This window comes from Prionailurus viverrinus, chromosome C1, assembly GCF_022837055.1.
Source record: "Prionailurus viverrinus isolate Anna chromosome C1, UM_Priviv_1.0, whole genome shotgun sequence".
Classification (NCBI taxonomy): domain Eukaryota; kingdom Metazoa; phylum Chordata; class Mammalia; order Carnivora; family Felidae; genus Prionailurus; species Prionailurus viverrinus.
The window spans coordinates 27,863,235-27,889,238 of NC_062568.1; the positions used below are offsets into that span (position 1 = coordinate 27,863,235).

Genomic DNA, 26,004 nt, shown 5'->3' on the forward strand with positions numbered 1-26,004 from the left:
GCGGGGCGCGGAAGGCACCACCCGGGCCCGGTTGGGGGCGGAGACCGGCGGTTGCTCAGAGAGCAGGAGGGTCAGGAGGTGACGGGAGGAAGAGGCAGGAGGAAAGAAATGGGGGTTGGGAGGCAGCGTCCGGTCGGTGGGCGCAGACAGCTCGGCCAAACCTCCGACTCCCTTAGTCCCGCCGCCTCCGAGAGCCCTACAGGGCGAGGAGGGAAGTCCACAAAGTGCAGGAGCAGAGGGGAGAAAATTCAAAACGAGTCTACTCAACCTCGTCTTGGCTCCGAGGCCCTGCCATGGAGACCAGCACAATGCGCAGGCGCATCCTTCTGAGAACGCGCAGCGTAGTACTATGAGACAAGAGCACAGTCGGCCACCGTCGGCCGTTTGTCTTCTGATTCGCTTTCCGCACGCGTATTCCTACTCTCACTGGATCTAGAGCCTGAAGCCGGAGGCCGGAGTACTCCGAAAGACTCGGTAGAGTGATTGGGAGTATGCGTAAGAAAATAAAGCCAAAAAGTCTTTAGCAAATTAAAGCTGAAGGTAGAGGAAATACAATAGATATCTGGCTGCGGTTGGGAAGGTTTAATACGGATAAAATTTATCTTGAGGACAGCATGGCAAAAAAAGACTACCATTCCCAGTGGTTACTGCGTCTGAGAAGCGCTGCTTTCTGGGAATGGTAGTGTCTAGGAGTTGTGTTTGAAGTATCAGATCTGAAGACAGCGTCTTACAATTAAAAAGATAGAGCAGCAGTTTAAATTGGGCCTTTTCTGTATCTTCTTAATCGATAACAGTTCTAAATATTTTTTTTTAAATTTAAAAAAATTAGGGACACCCCGTCTTTAAGACAGGCTTTACTATCGATGATTCCTGTATCTAGGAATAGGTAGTTGATGTTTGTGGGCTGGGTCTCGGTGTGTGAGCAACCTCGTGGTTGCTGAGGAGGCCGGAGGAAAGAAAACCGAAGCCCGGAACACGGCAGCTTCTTGCGTACCTATGCAAGCTAATTTTGAGTTACCTCTTTTTGTAGTCTTAAAAGACCAGAGCGCCTGTTGTCTATTACCCCCTTTCGTTTCGGTAGACAAGTCTTGTGTATACTCGCCATGGCTCAGCTCCAGGCACGCTTCTTCACTGACAATAAGAAGTAAGTAAGCGTCCTTTTCTTTACTCTCTTCCTCTCGCCTCCCTGGGATCTTTTCCAAGAACTCCTTCTGTATGACTTTGTGGAGCCTCGGTTGTCTTTGCCCACAATTCCTCCCCCAACTCCTATTTTGTTTGTTTGTTTGGCTTTACTCTTGGCTTGAGCGCGTTTTCCGATTAAGCGGAAGCGATACCTTGCCGGGATTTCTCAGGGATCTACATCTGATATCACCGATCCTTTTTGCCTGGCTTCTAAGGCTGTATATAATTTGAATTGTGACTGTAGAGGGCTTTGAGGGGCTTCACCTTTGATTCCTGAATGAAGCACATGTGATTTTAAGAATGAAAAATGGACCGAGTCCTTACAGGCTGCCTGCTAGGGATGTTTCACCATTTCTCAAAACACAAGTTTATTACTATTATTTTTTTTAGGTAGATAATAGACAGTGCTTTTCTAAACCAGGCTAGAAAGTGGAGCTCTGAATGGGGGTTGGTAGAACTTTTTTTTTTAATGTCTGTTTGTCTATTTATTTTGAGAGATTTATGTATGAATGTATGTATGTATGTATTTTGAGAGAGAGAGAGAGAGAGAGAGAAAATCCCAAGCAGGCTCCATGTTGTCAGTGCAAAGCCCAATAGGGGCTAGATCTCAGGAGCCATGAGATCATGACCTGAGTCAAGAGTCCTACGGTTAACCAGGCGAGCCACCCAGGCACCCCAATAGAACTAATTTTTGGTAATAGTGTGAAGTTCTTTCAGTTACAGGTTTGTATATTCATATACATACTTACACATGTATGCGTGTGTGTGTAGGTCTGTATGTGTGTATGTATATACATGTGTGTGTGTATATGTGAACATTTTTACCAGTGGTCCCCAGGTCAGTAGCATTTGTTTGAAATCTAATTGTATTCAGTCTTGTGGTGTACATTACACTACTAACTTTTCTTAGTGTCTTTTCAGCTATATTGTAAGTCTCTTGATGGTAGGGACTGTATTACTCTTCTTGGATTGACGAAATCAACAAATGTTTGTCAAGTTCTTCTCATACTGATGATAGATAGTGAATATTTGGGGGCGCCTGGGTGGCGCAGTCGGTTAAGCGTCCGACTTCAGCCAGGTCACGATCTCCTGGTCCGTGAGTTCGAGCCCCGCGTCGGGCTCTGGGCCGATGGCTCAGAGCCTGGAGCCTGTTTCCGATTCTGTGTCTCCCTCTCTCTCTGCCCCTCCCCCGTTCATGCTCTGTCTCTCTCTGTCCCAAAAATAAATAAATGTTGAAAAAAAAAAATTTTTAAAAAATAAAAAAAATAGTGAATATTTGTTGTATTAACAAGCTATCGCCAGTTGTAAGCTAGATAACTCCCACTTCAATTAAAATTATGTGTTGGAGCTGTATGAGTTGACCTAGTAAATCATATTCACTCTTGTATTCTTACTTACGGTATAGATAAATTGTATTATCAATGCACATGAGTATATATACTTGGTCTGCATATTTCTCAAGGAATGTGGTGCAATAGCATGACCACAGTATTTCTTCTAATTGAAGTTTTTAATTGCGATAATTGGTGATTTACATTAAGTTTTAAGAAATAATAGACCATTGTGTTTTAACCCTGAGATAGATAGATAAACATATATGTATGTGTGTGTTTAAATTCTTCAAAAAGTTAACAAAACCTAAAAATTAAGTTCTTGCTTCTTATACATTATATGTTCTGGTAAGTAAAATGGAGAGGGGGATAATTTTTTCACATATATGTATGTAATTTACATATACGCATGTATGTGAATTATGCTACTCCCCCCACCCTCTCATTTTACTGACCAAATAGTAGGTGAAAGGAAAAACTGAAAACTTTAATTCTAGGTTTTGTTATCTTTTGGGAATCTTAAATTACTATTTACATTTTTTTTAAGCATGATACATATAAATAGAGCTGTAGTCTTACTACCCAAAGTATAGTTTGAAGATTAGCAGCATCAACATCACTTGGGAGGTTTTAGAAAAAGCAGAATCTCAGATTCCACCTCAGACCTACTGTTTTACGATGTACGTTTTAACAAGATCTGAAGCCCCCTTCCCTAACCCTACCCCATTGTAGTAAAAAGAGATTTATTATACCGTGTCTTGATGAGCCGTAGATTCTATCTTAACATCTTTTGAAACTTCCATTCCCCACAACTACAGCCTTAATTCATGTTTTAGACTTTTTTTTTTTTTGTGGTAACAACTTTATTGAGATATAATTCACTTAGAGCAGAATTCATACTTTAAAATCTCCATTTCAGTGGTTTTGAGTATATTTGCAGAATTGAACAGCCATCAGTACAATTTTAGAACATTTTTTATCACCCTTTAGGTATTACCCCCTAATCCTTTCAACTACAGCTGTAGGCAGCCACTAATCTACTTTCTATCTCTGTGGATTTGTCTGTTTTGGACAATTCGTATAAAGGGAATTTTATAGTATGTGGTCTTTTGTGAATGGCTTCTTTCACTTACTTAGAATGATGTTTATAAGGTCCATTCACACTGTAATGTGTACCAGTACTTCATTCCTTTTTAGGGCCAAATAATATTCCATTGTATGGATATACCACATACCAAATTTTGTTTGCAATTTTTAAGTTGATGGACATTTGGATTGTTTCCACCTTTTGGCTGTTACAAGGAGTGGTGATGGGAACTTTTGTGTGTAAGTTTTTGTGTGGACATATATTTTCATTTCTCTTGGGTATATACTTGGGTATATACTTAGATAAATATGAAAAATAATTTCATATTTAACTTTTTGACAATTAAAAAATTTTGGGGGTGAGGTGCCTGGGTGGCTTAGTCGATTGAGCAGACTTCAGCTCAGGTCATGATCTTGTGGTTCGTGAGTTCGAGCCCCACATCAGGCTCACTGCTGTCAGCGTGTCAGCGCAGAGTCTGCTTCAGGTCCTGTGTCCCCCTCTCTCTGCTCCTCCCCCACTTGTGCACTCCCAAAAGTAAGCATTAAAAAAAAATTTTTTTTTTGATGTTTACTTAACTTTGAGAGAGAGAGAGGCAGAGAGCACAAGCAGGGGAGGGGTGGAGGGAGGGAGACACCGAATCCAAAGCAGGCTCCAGGCTCTGAGCTGTCGGCACAGAGCCCGATGCAGGGTTTGAACTCATAAACCACGAGATCATGACATGAGCTGAAGTTTGATGCTTAACCGAATGAGCCACCCAGACACCCCAGTAGTTAACTGTATTGGAGTTTTATACTGCTTCATATGGCTTTTAGTTACTGTCTATGTCTGTTCATTTCAGCCTGAAGAATTCCTTTTACCATTTCTTGCAGGGCAGGTCAACTAGCCCAACATACTCCTAAATATGCTCAAAGAGCTAAAGAAAACCGTGGACAAAGAATAAGACGAAACCAGGAAAATAATACATGAGCAAAATATCAATAAAGACATAGAAATTATAAAGAGGAACTAGGGGAACCCGGGTCGCTTCATTTGTAACCCCATGTAGCAAAATGTCTGGCATGTATTAGATACCCAGTAAATATTTGCTGAATGAATAAATGCACATTTGTTAAAATAATCCATAGACTTGACTTTGACATATCATTTCCTTTTTATAGATATGTGGTAGATGATGTTCCCTTCTCAATTCCTGCAGCCTCTGAAATTGCTGACCTTAGTAACATCATCAATAAATTGCTGGAGGCCAAAAATGGTAGGTATACATGCTCTGAGAAATTAGGAGAGGGTGTATTGCCACTAACTACACTAAAATATACCACATTTTATTTTGTTTCCTTTTTTTAAGCCTTATTTTAAAATACTGTATGCATTTTGTAATGGTAAAATTTATAAATTATGAGTTTCCCTGCTACGTGATACTTTTTTAAATGCTTTGAAATACAAGTTCTCAGGAAAAATTCTTTCTTATTTATTTCAGTTTAATCTGCTTTAAAGGCAATATGGATATAAGGTGATTGGCATTTAGGAATACGATTTTGTTGTAATAGTTATGACACTGTGGTTTTCCTAGGGAGATCTGGAATTGGTAAGCATAGAACAAGCATCTAGGTGCTTGAGCCCCAGTTGGTACAATCCTACAAAGCAAAATGACATTGTCACTATTTGAGTATTTTGTGTAATAACAGATGCCAATACTAATACTAGTATTTTTTTAAGTATTTAGAATTCATTGAAAAATTAATGGTAAAATTTTATAAACATGCAAGGGTATCAAGTAAAACATTTAAGAGATATAAATGTTAAACATGCTGTTGTATGAAAATAAATTATTAGCCCATAAAATTCATATGAACAAGGTATGCAAAAATATTGATGAAACAAGATTGGCCAGGAGTTGATAATTGTTAAAACTGGGTGATAGGCATATGAAAGTTTACTATATTATTCTTCACTGTTGCATATGTTTGAAATTGTCTATAATCAAATGTATATTGAAAAGTAAGGGAACCATACATAAAATAGAAGATTTAAACATGAAAGGTTGAAAATAACATGAAGCATGATCTTTAAAAATATAATTTGTCAATGAAGTCACCATTTAGAAACAAACATTTTTACCCAGATGTTTCTGTTGATTCCACCCTAGTTGGAGGAATGAGGAGTTGAGAGTTAGAAACTAATGCCTAATATATTCCTCTTCTCTGTCTTCTAATAATCCTATAACTTTTTTTTTTTAAGTTTGAGGTTTTTTTTTTTGTTTGTTTGTTTTTTGTTTTTTGTTTTTTTGGTAATCTCTGTATCCAACTTGTGGCTTGAACTCATGACCCCAAGAAGAAATCTCATGATCTTCCAGATGAGCCAGCCAAACACCCCTGAGATGATGTTTATGAACAGTTTTTTGTTTTTGTTTTTGGTGGGAGGGGGCAGAGTCTGCGGTCTTTTCATTACTAGCAAGCTATTGAAGCTATTGTTCTTGATTGAGAGATATTCACATAACACTTCCCATAGGTCCTTGTCTTTACTTCATCCAGTTGATGTATAAAGATTCTGATAAATATTTACTTCTGAATTACAACACTGCCATATATTCTTGCTGAAAAAGTCTTTGAACTAGAATAAGAATTATTCTTGTAATAGAATCTTTGTAATACCAGTGTGTGGATGTTTGTTGTTACCCAGAGAGTTGTATATTTTTCTAAAGTTGTAGATTGAATGTTGGTTTCTTTTTGAATAATCAAATAAGTCATTGATTGCTCTTGAGTTGAAGATGCAAATGATTCAGATTTCAGATTTTTAAAAGGCAACAATCCAAATAATCCAATGAGAGAATAATTCTTTCAGCTAATAAATGCAGAAAGAATGAATAATTTTTAGCATTTTGTAACTCCAGATGAAATAATGGGTTTAAGTAGTGATTATCAGTAGCTACTAAAACTATTTATTACGTGTTGAAAGGCTGACAGAGAATATTAGGATGGATGGGACCAGGCTGACAATATCAGAGTCCAGATGTAGATTATCACATCATAGAAAGACATACAACAACACAATGCATTTTTTGATGTGATGCAATAGGAAACACATAATACTATGTATAAATATTCTTGCCAGAAAAACAAAGCTAACCTGAAGTCTAATCAGTTGTTTAGGTCTGCCTGGTGTATAGGATGTATAGGTGGTAGAGGAACATCTTATAGGACACCGTGGAGATGTAATCAACCAGAATGTAAGAAATACTAGAAGACAGATGACCTAATTTCTTTTTTTTGTTAAAAAAAATTTTTTTTAACGTTTATTTACTTTTGAGAGACAGAGACTGAGCAGGGGAGGGGTAGAGAGATAGGGAGATGGAATCCAAAACAGGCTCCAGGCTTTGAGTGGTCAGCACAGAACCTGACATGGGACTCGAACTCAACAAGCTGTGAGATCATGACTTGAGCCGAAGTCGGATGCTTAACCAGCTGAGCCACCCAGGTGCCCCCCCAGTTTCTTTAACAAACAAATGACCGGGGAAAAAAGGAGGCGGAACTCTTAAAGATTAAATATAACATATTAATCAGATATAATATGTGGACTTGGGATGCTGATTCTGAAAAGCTCACTGTAGGTCACTTCTCTGGCTCAGTCAGAAGAGCATGCAACTCTTCCTCTCTAGGTCATGAGTTCGAGCGCCACATTGGGTATAGAAATGACTTGAATAAATAAATACACCTAAAACAAAATAAAAATAAAAAGCTCACTGTAAAGAGAAGGAAACATGAACATTGGCTATTTGATATTAAAAGCAATAATGGTTAAATTTTTTAATATCACTTTAGGTCCTTTTATTTTAGAGATACATACTAAAGCATTTACAGATAAAAATGATAGCATTTCTAAGGTTTGATTTAAAATAAACCAGCAGAGGAGTGGAGAGAGGTGTATAGATGATTGTCAGTGAGTTGGTAATTATCAAAGTATGTGATGGGAATTCATAATGTTATTTCTACTTTTATATATATTTGGAATTTTCCATAGAATAAAAAGTTTGGTTTTTTTTTAATTTTTTTTTTAAATTTATTTTTAAGACAGAGAGAGACAGAGCATGAGTGGGGATGGGGCAGAGAGAGAGGGAGACACAGAATCTGAAGCAGGCTCCAGGCTCTAAGCTGTCAGCACAGAGCCCGACGTGGGGCTCAAACTCACAAACTGTGAGATTATGACCTGAGCCGAAGTTGGACGCTCAACCAACTGAGCCACCTGGGTGCCCCAAAAGTTTTTTTAAGTAGAAATAATATTTTTTTAAATAGAAATAAATAACAGTAAATAAATTTTAAATAGAAATAATAGAAACAACAATAGTAAAAAATTACACCAACAGAACAAAGTCCTCTGTTCCTAAAAATCACACAGTGTACTGGAATAGAATACACGGCCTGATTATGGCATGAAGAAATTCTGGAGAAATTCAGAGGCCACACTGGAATAATAAATACCTGTTTGTTTTGGGGTTTCTCATATCCCTCTGCCAATGTCACTTCAGGTTCTAAGAACGATCATTTTATTATGCATTTTCTTTAGAGTTACACAAACATGTGGAGTTTGATTTCCTCATCAAGGGCCAGTTTCTGCGAATGCCCTTACTCAAACACATGGAACTGGAAAACATCTCATCGGTAAGTTCAAATGTTTACCTGCTCTGTTTTATGTAAGGTGTTCTCAGGTAATGCAGGAAAACATTTAGAATCAGACTGAATCTTTAGCAACCAAGATTTTTTTTTTAATTAGTATTTTTTTTCTAGAAATTTAAACTTCAGTGTTTGTATATTCAATTTTGAAATCCCCTCTTCTGAGACTGTTTTACTCAAGAAATGTAGATGAATGAATATAAAAAAAAAACCTTCATATTTGTGGAAGAATTATCAAGAAAGGGAATACCAAATACATGTTTATTACCAATAATGATGTATAAAATGAGGGGTGCCTGGGTGGCTCAGTCGGTTGAGCGTCCAACTTCGGCTCAGGTCATGATCTCGGTGCCCGTGAGTTCAAGCCCCACATCGGGCTCTGTGCTGACGGCCTGGAGCCTGCATCGGATTCTGTGTCTCCCTCTCTCTGCTCCTCCCCCACTCATGCATGCGCGCTCTCTCTCTCTCTCAAAAAAAAAAAAAAAACCTTAAAAAAAAGATACACAAAATGATTGTGCACGTATAAAAACTCTTGGGTTAGACAATTGTGATTTAGAGCGGTTCCCCCTTCCTCTAATTTTCAAAGTTCCTTGATACTGCTTTTATAATTTAAAATGTAATTTGTAATTGCGTTTATAATTTTTTGACAAGTTTTAGAATTATGAAATATGCATAAAATTTATCATTTTAATCATTTTTAAGTGTGTAATTCAGTGGCATTAAGTATATTCACAATATTATGCATCTATCACGACTATCCATATCCAGGACTGTTATCATCCTCATTAAGTAGAATGCTTTTATAATTTTATTTTTTAAAGTTCCTTATATCCCCCTACCCCCCTTTCAGCATAAATTTTCCAAGGTTGTTAATATTCGTTAATATTACTGTTTGCACACTGTTAGGTCAGATAAAGTTTTTCGCCTTTTGCATGGCTCCAAATTTCTGGGTTATGAAGGGGACTTACATGAAAGAGACGTAATAAACAAGGGGTCCTTTATGTTTGTAGTATACTACTTTGGAACTACTGCCTGATTGATTTCTGGTTTTTCTCTGTCACTAGGAAGAGGTTGTAGAACTAGAATATGTGGAGAAGTACACTGCACCTCAGCCAGAACAATGCTTGTTCCATGATGATTGGATCAGTTCAGTCAGAGGGGCAGAAGAATGGTATTGCCATTTTATTATGCCACTTCCATCAGTCTTTTTAATTGCACTATGTGAATATTTTTCTCTGATTGATTCTGTGTTATTTGTAAAAGTAATTTTGTGATATATGTATCAGTGTCCATGCCCAAGATCTTTACATTCAATTTATTCAAGAAGAAGCATATCTTTTCCTTCCCAAGATGTTGGAGTGACATTTGTCTATACATGAATAAATCAAGTGTCTTAGAGTATTTTATTTTTGTGTGTTGCTTATAAGACCAAAGATATAATTTGTTCCATAGAGGGGGAAAAAAAACCCTCTTATAACCACAGATCTCCTGGCTTACTACCATGAAGATGCAGATCATGGTATAGGGCTAAAAAGGGCAGACTGGATCTGAGAAGGTATGGATGGCTCAGAACAAACCCTCAGTGGCCTTACTTGTTGAAAAGCATCTTGAGACTGGATCATAGTACAAGCTTACATTTTTAAAAAAATATCTTCCTGGAGTTGTTACACAAGTGATGTTTTTACTGGTTTTACTTTTATCTTAGATGGTTTTATTGTTTTTCTGTTGAATGATTTTCAGTGGTTAAGTACAAAGGGCAGTTAGGCTTTACAAGCAATTTCCCTGAGTTGTAGTGTTTACAATAGTAATTAAAACGAAGTCTAGGGCTTTTTACTTATGTTTTTATTTTTAGGAGGTCAGAAAAAGTCACAGGTAAGATCTGATCTAATGTCTTTTAAAATCTTAGTCTTCATATTAAAAACCTTTTTAAAGTATAATCTCAAGGTTTATTTAATTGCCTTAGAAATATAATTGGGGCACCTGGGTGGCTCAGTCAGTTGAGTGTCTGACTTCGGCTGAGGGCATGATCTCACAGTTCGTGAGTTCGAGCCCTGCATCCTGCTCTGTGTTGACAGCTCAGAGCCTGGAGTCTGCTTCAGATTCTGTGTCTACTTTTCTCTCTACCCTTCCTCCCCTCATGCTCTCTCTCTCTCTCTCTCTCTCAAAAATAAAAATAAACACTAAAAAAGAAATATAATTGATTTCAGGATTTGAAAAAGCTGCTTTTTGATTTCATAAGGGTTTTTTTCTTTTCATAGGATCTTGACTGGTTCTTATGATAAGACTTCGAGGATCTGGTCCTTGGAAGGAAAGTCAATAATGACAATTGTGGGACACACAGATGTTGTAAAAGATGTGGCCTGGGTGAAAAAAGGTTAGGACTCTCTGCCTGAATGGAAAGTAATCCTGAACAGGGAACCGGAAATAAGCCATTTTCAGTGCTGGGGCACAATGGGGATGGGGTAGGAAGTGCCATGTGCCTTGGTTATTGTGAGGTCTTTCAAAAATACAGTGTTGAAGAAGAAAAGGATTATGTAAGAAAATCCATAAGTGGTAGAATTCAATCCATACATTTTTAAAATCATAGCAGATAATGTGCACTTTCAAGTTAATATTGTGTTAAACTCATGTTTTATAGCATTTTTGAAGGATCATCCTTTTATACTGTAAGTTACTTCTTTTTCAAAGCTGGCATATAGCTCTTTTGTCTTCTTAATGTCTTTCAACAACAAAAAAATCAGTTCTTCAGTTTTAGAACTTAATGTATTTAAAATTTTTGTGCTAATTTGTTCTTGTGTTCTCCTTTCTTCAGACAGTTTGTCTTGCCTACTATTGAGTGCCTCTATGGATCAGACTATTCTCTTATGGGAGTGGAATGTAGAGAGAAACAAAGTGAAAGCCCTGCACTGCTGCAGAGGTCATGCTGGAAGTGTGGATTCTATAGCTGTTGATAGCACAGGAACTAAAGTAAGTAGCTAGTGTGTTACTAATACTGTTCAATTAGAATTTGAGCTTCTTATGCAAACAATTTTTTCTTCATTGTCCTACAATCATAACAGTTGGTAATTAAAGAATATGATTTCAAACCCAAAGTAAATACTCTTTCAATGAGATAATTCACTTCCTCAGTCTGGGTTTTTCTGGTTACTGCAGAAATTCTAAGAAATCAGATAAACCAGCAGTTTAACTTTAATCATAGTGATTGACATTTTCAATCTTCTAGCTACTCAGTGCTTTCATCAATTGAAAAAATCGAGTTGATCATCTAAGCCTTAGCATACTCAAGGTTTGTGTTAATAGAGGTTGTTTTACTATTATTGCTGATTTACTCTTATCGTGACAAAATGGTAAAAAAAGAAAAAAACCTGAGTACAACACTATTGACATATGAGGAGTTATAAATTCTCTTGCTGTTTGAAAGTTTCCTAAACCACATTGAGTTGTGTTGGGTTTAAGAGTATTTCTTCAGCATTTCTTTGCCAATAAGCATATTAGAGGACCCTTGATGCATTCAAAGGTAAAGATTTATGATTATTCAGCCATAAAGAAGGTTTACCTGTTGTTGAGTCCAAACTTAAATGAATTAACTGTACTCTACCTTTTGCTGTAAGAGATAGAAACTCGTCTTGAACTTTTTTCAGCTGAAAAGATTGTGAGATCCAGGTGTACCGGGGTGACTCGGTTGAACGTCGGACTTCGGCTCAGGTCATGATCTCACAGTTCGTGGGTTCGCGCGCCGTGTTGGGCTCTGTGCTGACAGCTCAGAGCCTGGAGCCGGTTTCGGATTCTGTGTCTCCTTCTCTCTCTGCCCCTCCCCTGCTTGCACTCTGTCTCTCTCTCTCTCTCTGAACAATGAATAAACATTTTTTAAAAAATGAAAAAAAAAAGTTTGTGAGATCCAGGAAGGAATAAACAATCACATCACTAACTGGGTGAGGATGCGTTTGAGTCTTAGGAACCAATGGAGTTGAGCTTGAATGTGGCCAGCACATCCCTCTCCCTTCCTCGCTCATCTCCCTAAGTTGACTTCTTCTCTTTCACTTCAAAATGGCTTTTCCTTTAAAAAAAAATTTTTTTAATGTTTATTTTTGAGAGAGAGAGACAGCGTGAGCAGGAGAGGGGCAGAGAGAGGGAGACACAGAATCTGAAGGAGGCTCCAGGGCCTGAGCTCTCAGCACAGAGCCTGATGTGGGGCTTCAACCCAGGAACCATGAGCTCATGACCTAAGCCGAAGTCAGATGCTTAACCGACTGAGCCACCCAGGTGCCCCCAAACTGGCTTTTTTCCACATGACAATAAAACCTGGCTTTCAGTATTCCTAGGTTTCACACCCTTTACCATCAGTTCCTGGAGAAGATGAACTTCAACTCTCTGGAACATAGGCTTTCATAAAAAGGTCCTGAAGGAGGGAGAGACTTATTGGTACTCTGTAGATCAGTTGCCTACCTCGATCTATGCAACCAAAGCCAGGGCACAGGGCCATGTAAGAATGGCAATGCCTTCAGTTGTCATGAGATTGTGGATACAACTTCCAGGAGACTAAGAAAGCTATGCAGATGGTACAATAGTAGTAAAGGATTTCAGAGCAAAGTAAAGGTTTTAAGTTATAAATAGAAAAATCAAGGCAAATAATACGATAGGTTATATTATATACTCTTTCTCTTCATGTATGTTTTTAGTTTTGCAGTGGCTCCTGGGACAAGATGCTAAAGATCTGGTCTACAGGTAAATATTAGTTTATTTTGACTTACTAAAAATGTTCCAAGAATTCCAGTGAAAGAAGACTTTTTAACCCCCATTTTGATCCATAAAAATAAATCAGAGCTTTTTAGGATACAAATAAAGGAACATATCGAGAAAAATTAGTACGCTTTGTGTTTCAAAATGTGTTTCTATTACCCCCTTATTTATTGAACCATGTGACTGAATTGCTGCATGTAACTCAACAACATGATTGGTGCAATGGGACATAACTGCTTAGTTCTCAGAGTTCTCTTATTCAGGAACCTGGAAATAAGCCAAAATAGCTTGAGTCACTTTGATAACACTCCACTGTTAGAGAAATTTTAGTTAAGAGACGCTTGGGTGGCTCAGCTGGTTAAGCATCCAACTCTTGGTTTTAGCTTAGGTCATGATCTCATAGTTTGTGAGATCAAGCTCCATGTCGTGCTCTGTGCTGATACCGTGGAGCCTGCTTGGGATTCTCTTTCCCTCTCTCTCTGCCTGTCCCTCGCCCATGCTCTCTCTCTCAATAAATAAACTTTAAAAAAATGAAAAAGAGAAACTTCATAGTTAAGCTAATTTACTTAAAAAAATAAGTTTATTTCTGTTGAGAAAGATAGACACAGTGTGAGTAGGGAAGGGGCAGAGAGAGGGGGAAGAGAAGGGAAGGGGCAGAGAGAAGGAGAGAGAGAATCCCAATCAGGCTCCACGATGCCAGTGCAGAGCCCAATAGGGGGCTTGAACTCACGAAACAGAGATCATGACCTGAGCTGAAACCAAGAGTTGGATGCTTAACCAACTGAGCCACCCGGTGCCCCTTTAATTTTTTTTTGCGGTGCAGTTTTGCCAAACTTAATTTTTTTACTTTGAAAACATAGAAGGGATAATTTGGAGGAAGAGTTGGAGGAAGGAGGACTCTTAAAGGAAGGTGCTTTGAGAGTAGTGAGGAGAAAAGAGGGGGAAGACCCACAGATTGCCTAGGTAAATAGAGCAGAATCCCTATTACTTCTGAGGGAATTGCTTTATTATAGTATAATACCCTAACTACAGTTCACAAAGTAGAATTGGGGGATCAAGAAAAGCTTAAACAGTGTCAGTAGTAGGAAATAAAGATAAGTCAGTAGATTAAAGATAAGTAGACTTAAAGATAAGTCAGTAGATAATTTCAGTAGATTTCTCAGTAATGCTTAAAGCAAACAGGTTTGAGGCAGAAAGTTGTTTGGGTAATTTTCCTTTTGTGGAATATTTTGTAATCTGAAATACTTTTAATTCATTGTTAATAAAAGTGAAATAGTCAAGAAGAATAAGCATAACTGGATTGTATCTCCATGTAATGTGTTTGTTTACCTGTCATTCCCTTCTTTTTTTTAATGTTCATTTATTTATTTTGAGAGAGAGTGTGTGTGTGCCTGCATGTGTGCGGGGGAGGGGCAAAGGGAGTGAGAGAGTGAGAATCCCAAGCAGGCTTCTTGGTGTCAGTACAGAGCCCAATACGGGCTTGATCTCACAAACCATGTGATCATGACTGAGACAAAACCAAGAGTTGCATATTTAACTAACTGAGCCACCCAGGCACCCTGTTGTTATTCCATTCGTCATAATAAAAATACAATGTGTTCAGAACTCTCCTGGGGCGCTTGGGTGGCTCCATGGGTTACGCATCTGACTTCGGCTCAGGTCATGATCTCACAGTCTGAGTTCGAGCCCCGCGTTGGGCTCTGTGCTGACTGCTCAGAGCCTGGAGCCTGCTTTGGATTCTGTGTCTCCTTCTCTCTCTGCCCCTCCCCTGCTCATGCTCTGTCTCTCTCCATCTCAAAAATAAATAAAAACATTAAAAAAGTGTTTAAAAAAAAAAAAGAACTCTCCTATAACTAATAGTAAGCAATTTTTCATAGATATGGTAAAGTGATGAATATTCATAATGATCTTAAAGACATAGGAAGATATCAAACTGGTTAGGCTTTAGGATTTTAATGTACTCTATTTTTTGCTTTCTCCTTTTGGAAGACTAATAACCCAGGTATCGTTTTTATATGTAAATTTCTTTAACCAAAATAAGGAGGAATATTTATTCCCTAACCAGTTAAGAAAACATATACCCAGAAATGTAAGAATTCTTTTAAAACTGTTTGCAATTAATATTTACCCTAAATTTTTAAAACATCAAATCTAATTCTCTGTGATACAGTTCCTACAGATGAAGAAGATGAAATGGAGGAATCCACAAATCGACCAAGAAAGAAACAGAAAACAGAGCAGTTGGGACTGACAAGGGTAAGTATTTTTGAGAACTTACTATATTTAGCTGAGGTCTGTACTGACAAATGTATGACAGTTTAATCTTTTCTATTTAAATTTCCCTTTTTCTTGCGTTGCTTTGTCAACCATAATTAGGCTTTCTTATAGTAGATTGGTAAATTTTTATTACAAATACTGTAGTATGCTACATTTATCTGAGTCTTTGAATGTAGTGGTATTTAGCCAGGCTTACAGATTGGTAGGTTGATTATTTAGCTATTATATTTGATCCCATGATGCAGTTTTTAGTAGAATCTTTTAATTGTGAAAGCTTGAATCCAAATTAAGTGAAACATTTTAATACCTCGATTGTTTAATGATATTGTTTCATACACTGAGAATATAATTCTTACTAGGAATGCTAATTATATCTCCTAAATCAATAGAAAGTCAAAATTAATTTGAGTTTGATTCTGTCATTTAGCTATTAGTCCAGTTAGATTAAAGTCAGAAAGTTCACCCATATTCTTATTTGTTCTGTTTTGTTAGGAAAATATTTGTCATAATATGATCTGACCCAAGTTAATACGCAAAATGAGAAGGACAATACTGAATCAAGTTTAGGAAGACATGTTTTCCATTCATTTTCTCACAGCTGTAACGAATGTACAGTAAAACACATTTGCACATTATTTCTTGTAGTTACAAATAACAAAATATTTTATAAAAACGGTTGAAAAGGAGGAATAAAGTATGATCATAAAATGATTAATCAGAGTCACATAAAATGTAATAAAAAATAGCACTTAACCAGTTCCAACTGAAAGAAGTGGTTTATGATTTCTTAGTACATTTAAACATGGACTGCTGAATTGCAAGAGGAATGATCTGTCAGCTACTTAATTTCCTTATCACTTAGTCTTAAGTTAAAGCTATAAATGCCTCACCAATTGGATAAGTGGTAATTTACTGATGCATATCTCTGGTCAACCTTTAAAGAATATCTGAGTAGAAAAAGATTTCTTGAATTAGAGAAGTTAATCCCTCAGAAGGTAGCTTTTTTTCCTTTCTTTCAATTAAAGTTTGACATACGTACAGTTAAGTGTACAGTGAAGTTTAACAAACATACACTCGAGTAATCACAACCCAAATAAAGCATAGAGAATTACCAACACCCTAGAAGACTCCCTCTGGTCTGCTTTGCAATTGGTAGCCCATAAAGGTGATCACTGTTCTGTCTTGTGTCACCTTACATTAATTTTTAAACTTCAGGTGATAATCTGTGAGATTCGCTTTATGTTGCTGCACGTAATAGTTCTTTTCATTAACGTATAGCATCCTCTTGCATTGACTATATCAGAATTTATCCATTCTTTTTTTTTTTAAGTTTATTTATTTATTTTGAGAGAGAGAAAGCGAGAGCATGAGTTGGATAGGGGCAGAGAGGAGAGAGAATTCCAAGCAGGCTCCATGCAGTCAGCACAGAACCTGATGCGAGGCTCGAACTCAGGAACCATGAGATCATGACCTGAGTTGGATGCTTAATCCAATGGATAGGCCGCCCCTATCCATTCTTCTTTTGATGGACATTTAAGTTGATTCCAGTTTTGGCTACCATAAATAACGTTGCTAAGAAAGCTCCTATACTTGGGGTGCCTGGGTGGCTCAGTCAGTTAAGTGATTTGATTTTGGCTCAGGTCATGATCTCATGGTTCATGAGTTCAAGCCCCACGTTGGGCTCTGCACTGACAGTGTGGAGCCTGCTTGGCGTGTTCTCTCTCTCTCTCTCTCTCTCTCTCTTTCTCTCTCTCTCTCTCTCTCTCTGCCCTTCCCCCCCATGCATGTGCTCTTTCTTTCTCAAAAATAAACATTAAAAGAAGTTATTTTAGGGGTGCCAACTTAGGCTAAGGTCATGATCTCACAGTTTGTGGGTTCAAGTGCCAAGTTGGACTCTGCTGATATCTTGGAGCCTGGAACGTGGTTGGGATTCTGTCTCCTTTTCTCTCTGCCCCTCCCCCACTGGTGCTTTGTCTCTATAAAAAAAAATTAATAAACATTAAAAAATTTTTTTTAGTCATTTTACTTTTCTTTTGGTGTACTTATACAGTAATTTCTGCATATGTAGAATTGCAAAACTAGAATTGCTGGGTCTCAGGGTATGCACAGGTTGAGTTTTTCAAATGTTAGATACTGGCAAAAAGTTTTCCAAAATGGTTATATCAGTTTATACTTCCACTGAAAGTATAAAAAGAATCAAAGTTACTCTACATCCTTACCAGCACTCAATATGGCCAAATTTTTAATGCCATAACTGATTTTATTTAACACATAATTTATGTTTACATTTAGTATTAAAAAGTGTATCATTTTGTCGATTTCTGGTGCTACATAGTGTAATTTAAGTGCTGGCCCTTTATTTTTTATTTTTATTTTTTATTCAAATTCTGGTTGGTTAATATATAGTGTAATATTGGTTTTAGGAGTAGAGTTTAGTGATTCATCACTTACATACAAAACCCAGTGCTCAAGACAAGTGCCCTCCTTGTTAACCCATCACCCTGCTCACCTCCCTTCCAGCAACCCTGTTTGTTTCTATAGTTAAGAGTCTCTTATGGTTTGTCTCCCTCTCTTATTTTTATCCTTCCCCTATGTTCATCCACATACACACACACACACCCCATATCTTCTTTATCCATTCATCTGTTGATGGACACTTGGGTTCTTTCTGTAGTTTGGCTGTTGTTGATAATGCTGCTATAAACATCAGGTTGCATGTACCCCTTTGAATCTGTGTTTTTGTATCTTTTGGGTAAATACCTATTAGTGCAGTTACTGGATCATAGAGTAGTTGTATTTTTAACTTTCTGAGGAACCTCCATACTGTTCTTCAGAGTGGCTGTACAAATTTGTGTTCCCACCAGCATTGCAAAAGTGTTCCCTTTTCTTCGAATCGTCACCAACACCTGTTGTTTCCTGAGTTGTTAATTTTAGCCATTCTGACAGGTGTGAGGTGGTATCTCATTGTAGTTTGGTTTTTTTTTTTTTTCAACGTTTATTTATTTTTGGGACAGAGAAAGACAGAGCATGAACGGGGGAGGGGCAGAGAGAGAGGGAGACACAGAATCGGAAACAGGCTCCAGGCTCCGAGCCATCAGCCCAGAGCCTGACGCGGGGCTCGAACTCACGGACCGCGAGATCGTGACCTGGCTGAAGTCGGACGCTTAACCGACTGCGCCACCCAGGCGCCCCTGTAGTTTTAATTTGTATTTCCCAGATGATGAGTGATATTGAGCATCTTTTCATGTGTCTGTTTGCCATCTGGATGTCTTCTTTGGAAGAGTGTCTATTCATATCTTCTGCCCATTTCTTCACCGGATTATTGTTTTTTGGATGTTGAGTTTGATAGGTTCTTTCTAGATTTTGGATACTAATCCTTTATCAGATAATGTCATTTGCAGATATCTCTTCCCATTCCAAAGGTTGCCTTTTAGTTTTGCTGATTGTTTCCTTTGCTGTGCAGAAGCTTTTTATTTTGATGAAGTCCCAGTAGTTCATTTTTGCTTTTGTTTCCCTTGCCTCTGGTGATGTGTCTAGTAAGAAGCTGCTGAGGCCAAGGTCAAAAGAGGTTGCTGCCTGTGATCTCTAGAATTTTGATGGTTTCCTGTCTCACATTTAGGTCTTTCATCTAGTTTGAGTTTATTTGTGTGTATGGTATAAGAAAGTAGTCTAGTTTCATTCTTCTGCATGTTGCTGTCCAATTTTCCCAAAACCATTTGTTGAAGAGACTTTTTTTTTCCATTGGATAGATGTTCTTTCCTGCTTTGTCGAAGATTAGTTGAACATATAGTTGTGGGTCCATTTCTGGGTTTTCTAATCTCTTCCATTGATCTATGTGTTTGTTTTCCTGCCAGTACTATAATGTCTTAAGGACTGCACCTTTGTAATATAGCTTGAAATACAAGAATTGTGATGCCTCCCGCTTTGCTTTTCTTTTTCAGGATTGCTTTGGCTATTCAGGATCTTTGTGGTTCCGCACGAATTTTAGGATTATTTGTTTTACCTCTGTGAAAAATACTAGTGGTGTTTTGATAGAGATTGCGTTAAATGTGTAGATTGCTTGGGTAGTATACACATTTTAACAATGTCCTTCTGATCCGTGAACTTGGGATGCTTTTCCATTTCTTTGTGTCCCCTTTAATTTCTTTTGTAAGTGTTCCATACTTATCAGAGTACACATCTTTTACCTCTTTGGTTAGGTTTATTCCTATGTATCTTACTGTTTTCATGCAATTGTAAATGGGATCAATTCCTTGATTTCTTTTTCTACTGCTTCATTATTGGTGTATAAAAATGTAACAGATTTCTGTACATTGATTTTGTATTCTTGGTGTATAACTTTTGAGTTTTGATAAATGCATAGACTATGTAACCACTGCATCATCAAGGTAGAGAACAGTTTATCATTCCCTAAAACTCGTGTTGCCCATTTGTTTTTACCTTGCTGTTTTCTTTCTTTAATTTTTTTAATGTTTGTTTATTTTTAATTTTTTTTAATGTTTATTTTTGAGAGAGAAAGAGACAGTGCAAGAGAGGGAGCGAGACACAGAATCGGAAGCAGGCCCCAGGCCCTGAGCTGTCAGCACAGAGCCTGATGTGGGGCTCGCACACACGAACATGAGATCATGACCTGAGCAAAAGTTGGACACTTAACCTATTGAGCCACCCAGGCACCCCTAATGTTTATTTATTTTTGAGAGAGAGAAAGACAGAGTGTGAGCAGGGGAGGCGCAGAGAAAGACAGACACAATTTAAAGCAGGCTCTAGGCTCTGAGCTGTCAGCACAGAGCCCAGCGCAGGGCTAGAACTCACAAGTGGTGAGATCATGACCTGAAGTCGGACACTTAACTGACTAAGCCATCCAGGCACCGCTACCTTGCTGTTTTCTATCCCAGTGTCTCTGCTGGATTATCTTTCTTACCTTTTTATTTTGCTTTGGATCACAACCGAGGTCGTTCTGTTCCTCATTCCTCTATTACGCTTCTTTACTTCTCTCAGGAAAATTCTAGAGCTAGAAGATTGGACTTAGGGATCATTTGGTATAGGAGTTGGCAAAGTATAGCCTAACAGCTGATTTGGCTGTGACCTGTTTTTGTATTACAGAGAGCTAAGAATGATTTTTACGATTTTAGGTGGTTTTAAAAACAAGAGTATACAACAGACATTAGAAGGCTAAAATACTTAACTTTCTGAACCTTTACCGAGAAACTTTGCTGATATCTGATCTAATATAAGCCACTCACATTACAGATGAGGTAATGATATTTAAGGAGGTTAAATATAGCAGTTACAAACGTAGATTAACTGTCTTCCATTTCAGAACTCTTTCTCTGTTTCACTTGTTCTTTAAGATAGATATTACACCGGGGCGCTTGGGTGGCGCAGTCGGTTAAGCGTCCGACTTCAGCCAGGTCACGATCTCGCGGTCCGTGAGTTCGAGCCCCGCGTCAGGCTCTGGGCTGATGGCTCAGAGCCTGGAGCCTGTTTCCGATTCTGTGTCTCCCTCTCTCTCTGCCCCTCCCCCGTTCATGCTCTGTCTCTCTCTGTCCCAAAAATAAATAAACGTTGAAAAAAAAAAAATTTTTTTTTTAAAAAGATAGATATTACACCTAGTTTGGGGATTTTAATTGAGAAAAAACATTAGAGATTTTGTAGTATTAATAAATGGACCATGGGCATTATTTAAAGATTGGACAATATAACTTAGAAGATGCTGAGGAAATGGTGAGAGTAATCTATTGAGATACTTTTACCTGGAAGAGTTAGGAAGAAAATGGCAGCACCTTGCCTCAAACCTAGATCTCTTTGACCCCAGATCTTTTTCAACTAACTTCTACATGTAACATGTACATATGAAAGAGTTAAGTTAGTGTTAATATTAATACTTCTCAAAATAAAAAGAACAGATGGAAAAGCAGTAGGATGTAAAGACTACAAAGCTTTAAGTAATATTTGGGTTCAAACTTCAGTCTGCCATGTATAAACTGTATGACCTTGAGTAAGTTATCTTTCTCACTTTCCCTGTCTTCGTTTATGGAATCAAATCAGATATATGTTTTGGATGATTGTTGTAAAGAAGAAATAAGGCAAGATATAAAAGCTAAAGCATCTGCTGTATGGGCTTCAGAAGTAAATACTATTACTGTTGCAATTACTCTAAACTAAAAATGCCTTTCCTTTGGGTATCTTTTCATCTCTAGACTCCCATAGTGACCCTCTCTGGGCACAAAGAAGCAATTTCATCGGTTCTGTGGTCAGATGCTGAAGAAATCTGCAGTGCGTCTTGGGACCACACAATTAGAGTGTGGGATGTTGAGTCTGGCAGTCTTAAGTCAGCTTTGGTAAGGCTTCAAAATCCAGTGACTCTGTGGTTAACTCTGAGCTTCTAGAGATGGTTATTTCTGGCTCACCATTTAAATGTTTTTTCCTCCTTGTTTTTCAGACAGGAAATAGAGTGTTTAATTGTATCTCCTATTCTCCGCTTTGTAAACGTCTAGCGTCTGGAAGTACAGATAGGCATATCAGGCTGTGGGATCCCCGAACTAAAGGTGAGGTGTGTAAAATCCTAGAGGAGAAATATGGGTAAATAACATCAGTTTCTCCTATCACTAGAAATGTGTATAAAAAAAGATAATTTTCTACAAATATTGTTTTTGGTTCTCCTATTTCTCTTCTAAAATTCAATAATTATTATTTTTTAAATTTTGTTCAGATGGTTCTTTGGTGTCGCTGTCCCTAACCTCACATACAGGCTGGGTCACATCATTAAAGTGGTCTCCTACCCATGAGCAGCAGCTGATTTCAGGTTCTTTAGATAACATTGTGAAACTGTGGGATACAAGAAGGTAAATCCTATTTATGATCTACAAAGAAGATACTTGAAATAACTATTATATACAGAGAAAATGAAATGAATGCTGAAAAGATTATCCAAAAGCAGAAGAGTAAAAAAAGTTTTGATTATGACCTGATATAAATATTGGTGTCAAAAAGAAAAGCCAGGAGCAAAGGAATTTGGTTCATGTTGATAGGTTATTTTTTGCATTCTGAAAAAATTTATATTGAACCTTAATATAAATGTGATACTATAAAAGTAGAAGGCAATGGTCTCTAAATAAATGGCACTATAATCTATATAATAAATATAATCTATAATAAATGGCACAAATAATAAATTATATATTAATAGAAAATTAAATAAAAATGCATATTAAAATTTTTTTTTAATATTTATTTTTGAGAGAGAGAGAGAGCGTGGGCAGAGGAGGGGCAGAGAGAGGGAGACACAGAATTGGAAGCAGGCTTCAGGCTTCTAGCTGTCAGCACAGAGCCCAACGCAAGGCTCCAATTCACAAACTGAGATCGTGACCTGAAGTCGGGTGCCTAACCGACTGTGCCACCCAGGCCCCATAGAAATACATACTTTAAAAGATAACTAGATACTAAAGTTTTTTGTTACTAGTATATATGAGTGTCCCCAGTGAAATGCACACACAGTGTATTTACATATTTTTACAGGTAGAATGGAGAGGCATTAATCAAATACCTGTTCTTTGTTTACCAAAATCTGCATTTTAACATCCTGATACTACCTTATGATGCATGATTTGTTAATACCTAGAAGGTTATTTACATTTAGTTGGATACTTGATATAGCAATTATATAGTTTCTGATAGCAGTGCTATGAAGAAAGTAAAGCAGAGTAGAGGGACACCTCTTTAGGGGTGGGCTATTCTTGAAGGTGATTTTATAATAGTGAATTGAACATGGGAAGGTATCAGCCATGCACAAATCATGGTAGAGAGAACAGCAGATAAGGTAGGGAAAATCTTGGCATGTTGATAAAATACCAAAAGGGTCAGTGTTGATGGAGTGGAGTAAGCGAGGAGAAGAATGGCAGGACATGAGACAGGTAGTAGTATACTGAGCAAGACCTTAGGGGCCAAGCTAAGAAATTTGGGTTCCATTCTAAATGTTATGGGGAAGGATTTGTGGGTTCTAAATAGGGTGGGAAGAATGGAAGCAGAGAGTTCCTAGGTTGGATTCTAGGTATATTTTGAAGACCACTCTTTGGCAGGATTGGCTTATGGATGGAATATAGAGATAGGAATCAAGGAATAATGGCCATATTTTCTGCCTGCGCAATCAGGCCATTAGTGGTACAACTTACTGTGATGGAAAGAGTAAAAGAAACAGGTTTATGAGGGAAGATCAAGAGTTTTGTTTTGGTTATTTTAAATTCGTAGTGCCGGGGGCGCCTGGGTGGCTCAATCGGTTAAGTGTCTGACTTCAGCTCAGGTCATGATCTCACGGATCATGGGTTCGAGCCCCACATCAGGCTCTGTGCTGAAGCTCAGAGCCTGGAGCCTGTTTCAGATTCTGTGTCTCCCTCACTCTCTCTCTCTCCCTCCCTCCCCTGCTCACGCTCCTGTCTCAAAAATAAATAAACATTAAAAAAAAATTTTTTTTAATAAATAAATTTGTAGTGCCCATGGGATAACCACATGTCAGGCAATTGGATATACATACCAAAATCAGGGGAGAAGTTTGGGCTAAAGATACAAATTTGAGAGTTATCAGCATACATATGGATGGACAAAGGATGTATAAAGTCGTGGTTTGAGGCTAAAAGGAAAATAGTCAAGGAATATGAAAATGGGCCTAATTATGAATAAATATTTATAAATAAATAGCATTTTTCTTGAATATTTATTGCAATAAATCTCTGTATTCTGCTAACGATAGGGGAAAATCAACAGAGCCAATCAAGTAAATACTCAGGATTTTTAAGATTAACTGGTTATTGGGGCAAGAATGGTAAAGTCGGTAAAGTTTTCAGAAAATTATATGTGATTAGTCATGTATGTTTTTTAATACTTTGAATTGCATATAACATGGTAATACTTTGATCTTTCAGTTGTAAGGCTCCTCTCTATGATCTGGCTGCTCATGAAGACAAAGTTCTGAGTGTGGACTGGACAGACACAGGGGTAAGAATTTGTTATTTGGTGAAAGGAAAAAAGAATAAATCTGGTGCTTATATTTAGAGAGTTACTACTTTCAATATATCTGATAATTATAATTCTGTATTCTAAGTTCCCCTTGATATTATTCATAAAATCTCACATCTCATTCAAAGAAGGAACATATTTGTCCTTTACTGTTAGGAGTAGTAAAATTTGGAAAGTTTTAAGCAGTTTCTTTCTCTAGTATTGTAATGAACTGCTTTAACTCCATAAACTTGCTCTGTCAGACTTACTGGATCTAAGTATTTTCTACTTACAAAAAATCTTATAGAATAAGTCTAGACCATAAAGTCTGCTTAAAGGATTACAATTTACTTATTTTTACGTATAAATATTAGCTCTTATTGCCTAAGAATTCTTTCCAAATACAGATCCTAGAGCTACTTGAATAATTTGTAATATCCATTTACCTGCAAATAGTTAATATACTTTCCTATAAAACTTAATTTTCTTAAATAGGTAAACTATATCTTCCCTCAAACTTTTAAATTTTATTATATTTCTTAAATGTTTCTTGGAAAGTACAGTAGTAGTGTATCACACCCCAACCAAATTCAAGTGATCATTTTTAAAGTTTTTTTTTTTTTAATATGAAATTTATTGTCAAATTGGTTTCCATACATCACCCAGTGCTCATCCCAACAGGTGCCCTCCTCAGTGCCCATCACCCACTTTCCCCTCCCTCCCACCCCCTATCAACCCTTAGTTTATTCTCAGTTTTTTAGAGTCTCTTATGGTTTTAATATAGTGTATTATAATATGGTAGTGAAAACTGATGTAATGGGTCCATTTAAGTATGAACTCTCAATGAGAGTTAATTGCTTATCCATTAAGTCCTTCTGTAAATCAGAATCATCGGTATTTAACTGTGTTTAACTATCATATGAAATAATTATATTTACTTATATGTTTGTGCTTTTTTTTTTCTCTCCCTTTACGCAGTTACTTCTGAGTGGAGGAGCAGACAATAAATTGTATTCCTATAGATACTCACCTACCACTTCTCATGTTGGGGCTTGAAAGTGAATGATAGATTTGACTACAGAGATTGTGTCTGTAAATGAAATAGAGAATCCTCAGATTGCATCAGTGACGGTTCAGAAAGCAGTCTCTTAAAGTTTATAGTTTCATCCTTGATGATAACTATCACTATTTCTTTATTTTGTATTTATTATGTAGTAGTGTGTGTTGTTAAAATGTAAAAGTGACCTGCCTTCTTAGCCATATGCAAACTCTTGAAACTAAACTGAATTTTTTATTTCCTTTTAGAGGTACTGGTTTGAATTAAGATTTGTTTTTGAAATGCTGTAAAAGCATATATTTAAAGTAATTGTCCAGATTTTTATTTCTGATGGGGACACTTAAGTATTCCTATGTTAGCTGTTTAAGAAAAGTATCTTAAGAAAACTAATAAATTCTATTAGAAAAAATTAGAAATAACACTTTGCTTTGGGTAAAATAAGTGATGTCTAACCTATCATAAGATTTTGTGGGCATTCAACATTAAAACATATAGATCCTGCTGCCAATTAAGAGTTTGCTGGAGTATTTTAAGTGAAGTGCTTTGTATTAAGGATATGTTAGAATCCTGGGGCTCCTGGCTGGCTTGGTCAGTAGGGTGTGAGACTCTTGATACCAGAGTCTTGATCTCAGGGTCATGAGTTCGAGCCCTGTGTTGGGCATGGAGCCTACT

The 26,004-nt window shown here is 37.3% G+C and overlaps 1 protein-coding gene across 4 annotated transcripts; it reads left to right on the top strand.

Annotated features, from left to right (window-relative positions):
* Window positions 1-280: 280 nt before the first annotated feature.
* WDR12 (WD repeat domain 12) lies at window positions 281-25,859 on the top strand. Of its 4 annotated transcripts, none has more exons than XM_047869205.1 (14): window positions 281-540; window positions 1,031-1,144; window positions 4,758-4,852; window positions 8,161-8,255; window positions 9,332-9,438; window positions 10,526-10,641; window positions 11,080-11,234; window positions 12,947-12,992; window positions 15,178-15,263; window positions 21,485-21,625; window positions 21,727-21,832; window positions 21,997-22,129; window positions 24,203-24,275; window positions 25,254-25,859. In XM_047869205.1, the coding sequence occupies exons 2-14, from the start codon at window positions 1,104-1,106 to the stop codon at window positions 25,329-25,331; spliced, it is 1,272 nt and encodes a 423-aa protein (XP_047725161.1). In that variant the 5' UTR covers window positions 281-540; window positions 1,031-1,103; the 3' UTR covers window positions 25,332-25,859. The 4 variants fall into 4 exon arrangements, with proteins under 4 accessions (XP_047725161.1, XP_047725162.1, XP_047725160.1 ...); XM_047869206.1 differs by having other exon boundaries at window positions 281-489; XM_047869204.1 differs by having other exon boundaries at window positions 281-474.
* Window positions 25,860-26,004: the final 145 nt, after the last annotated feature.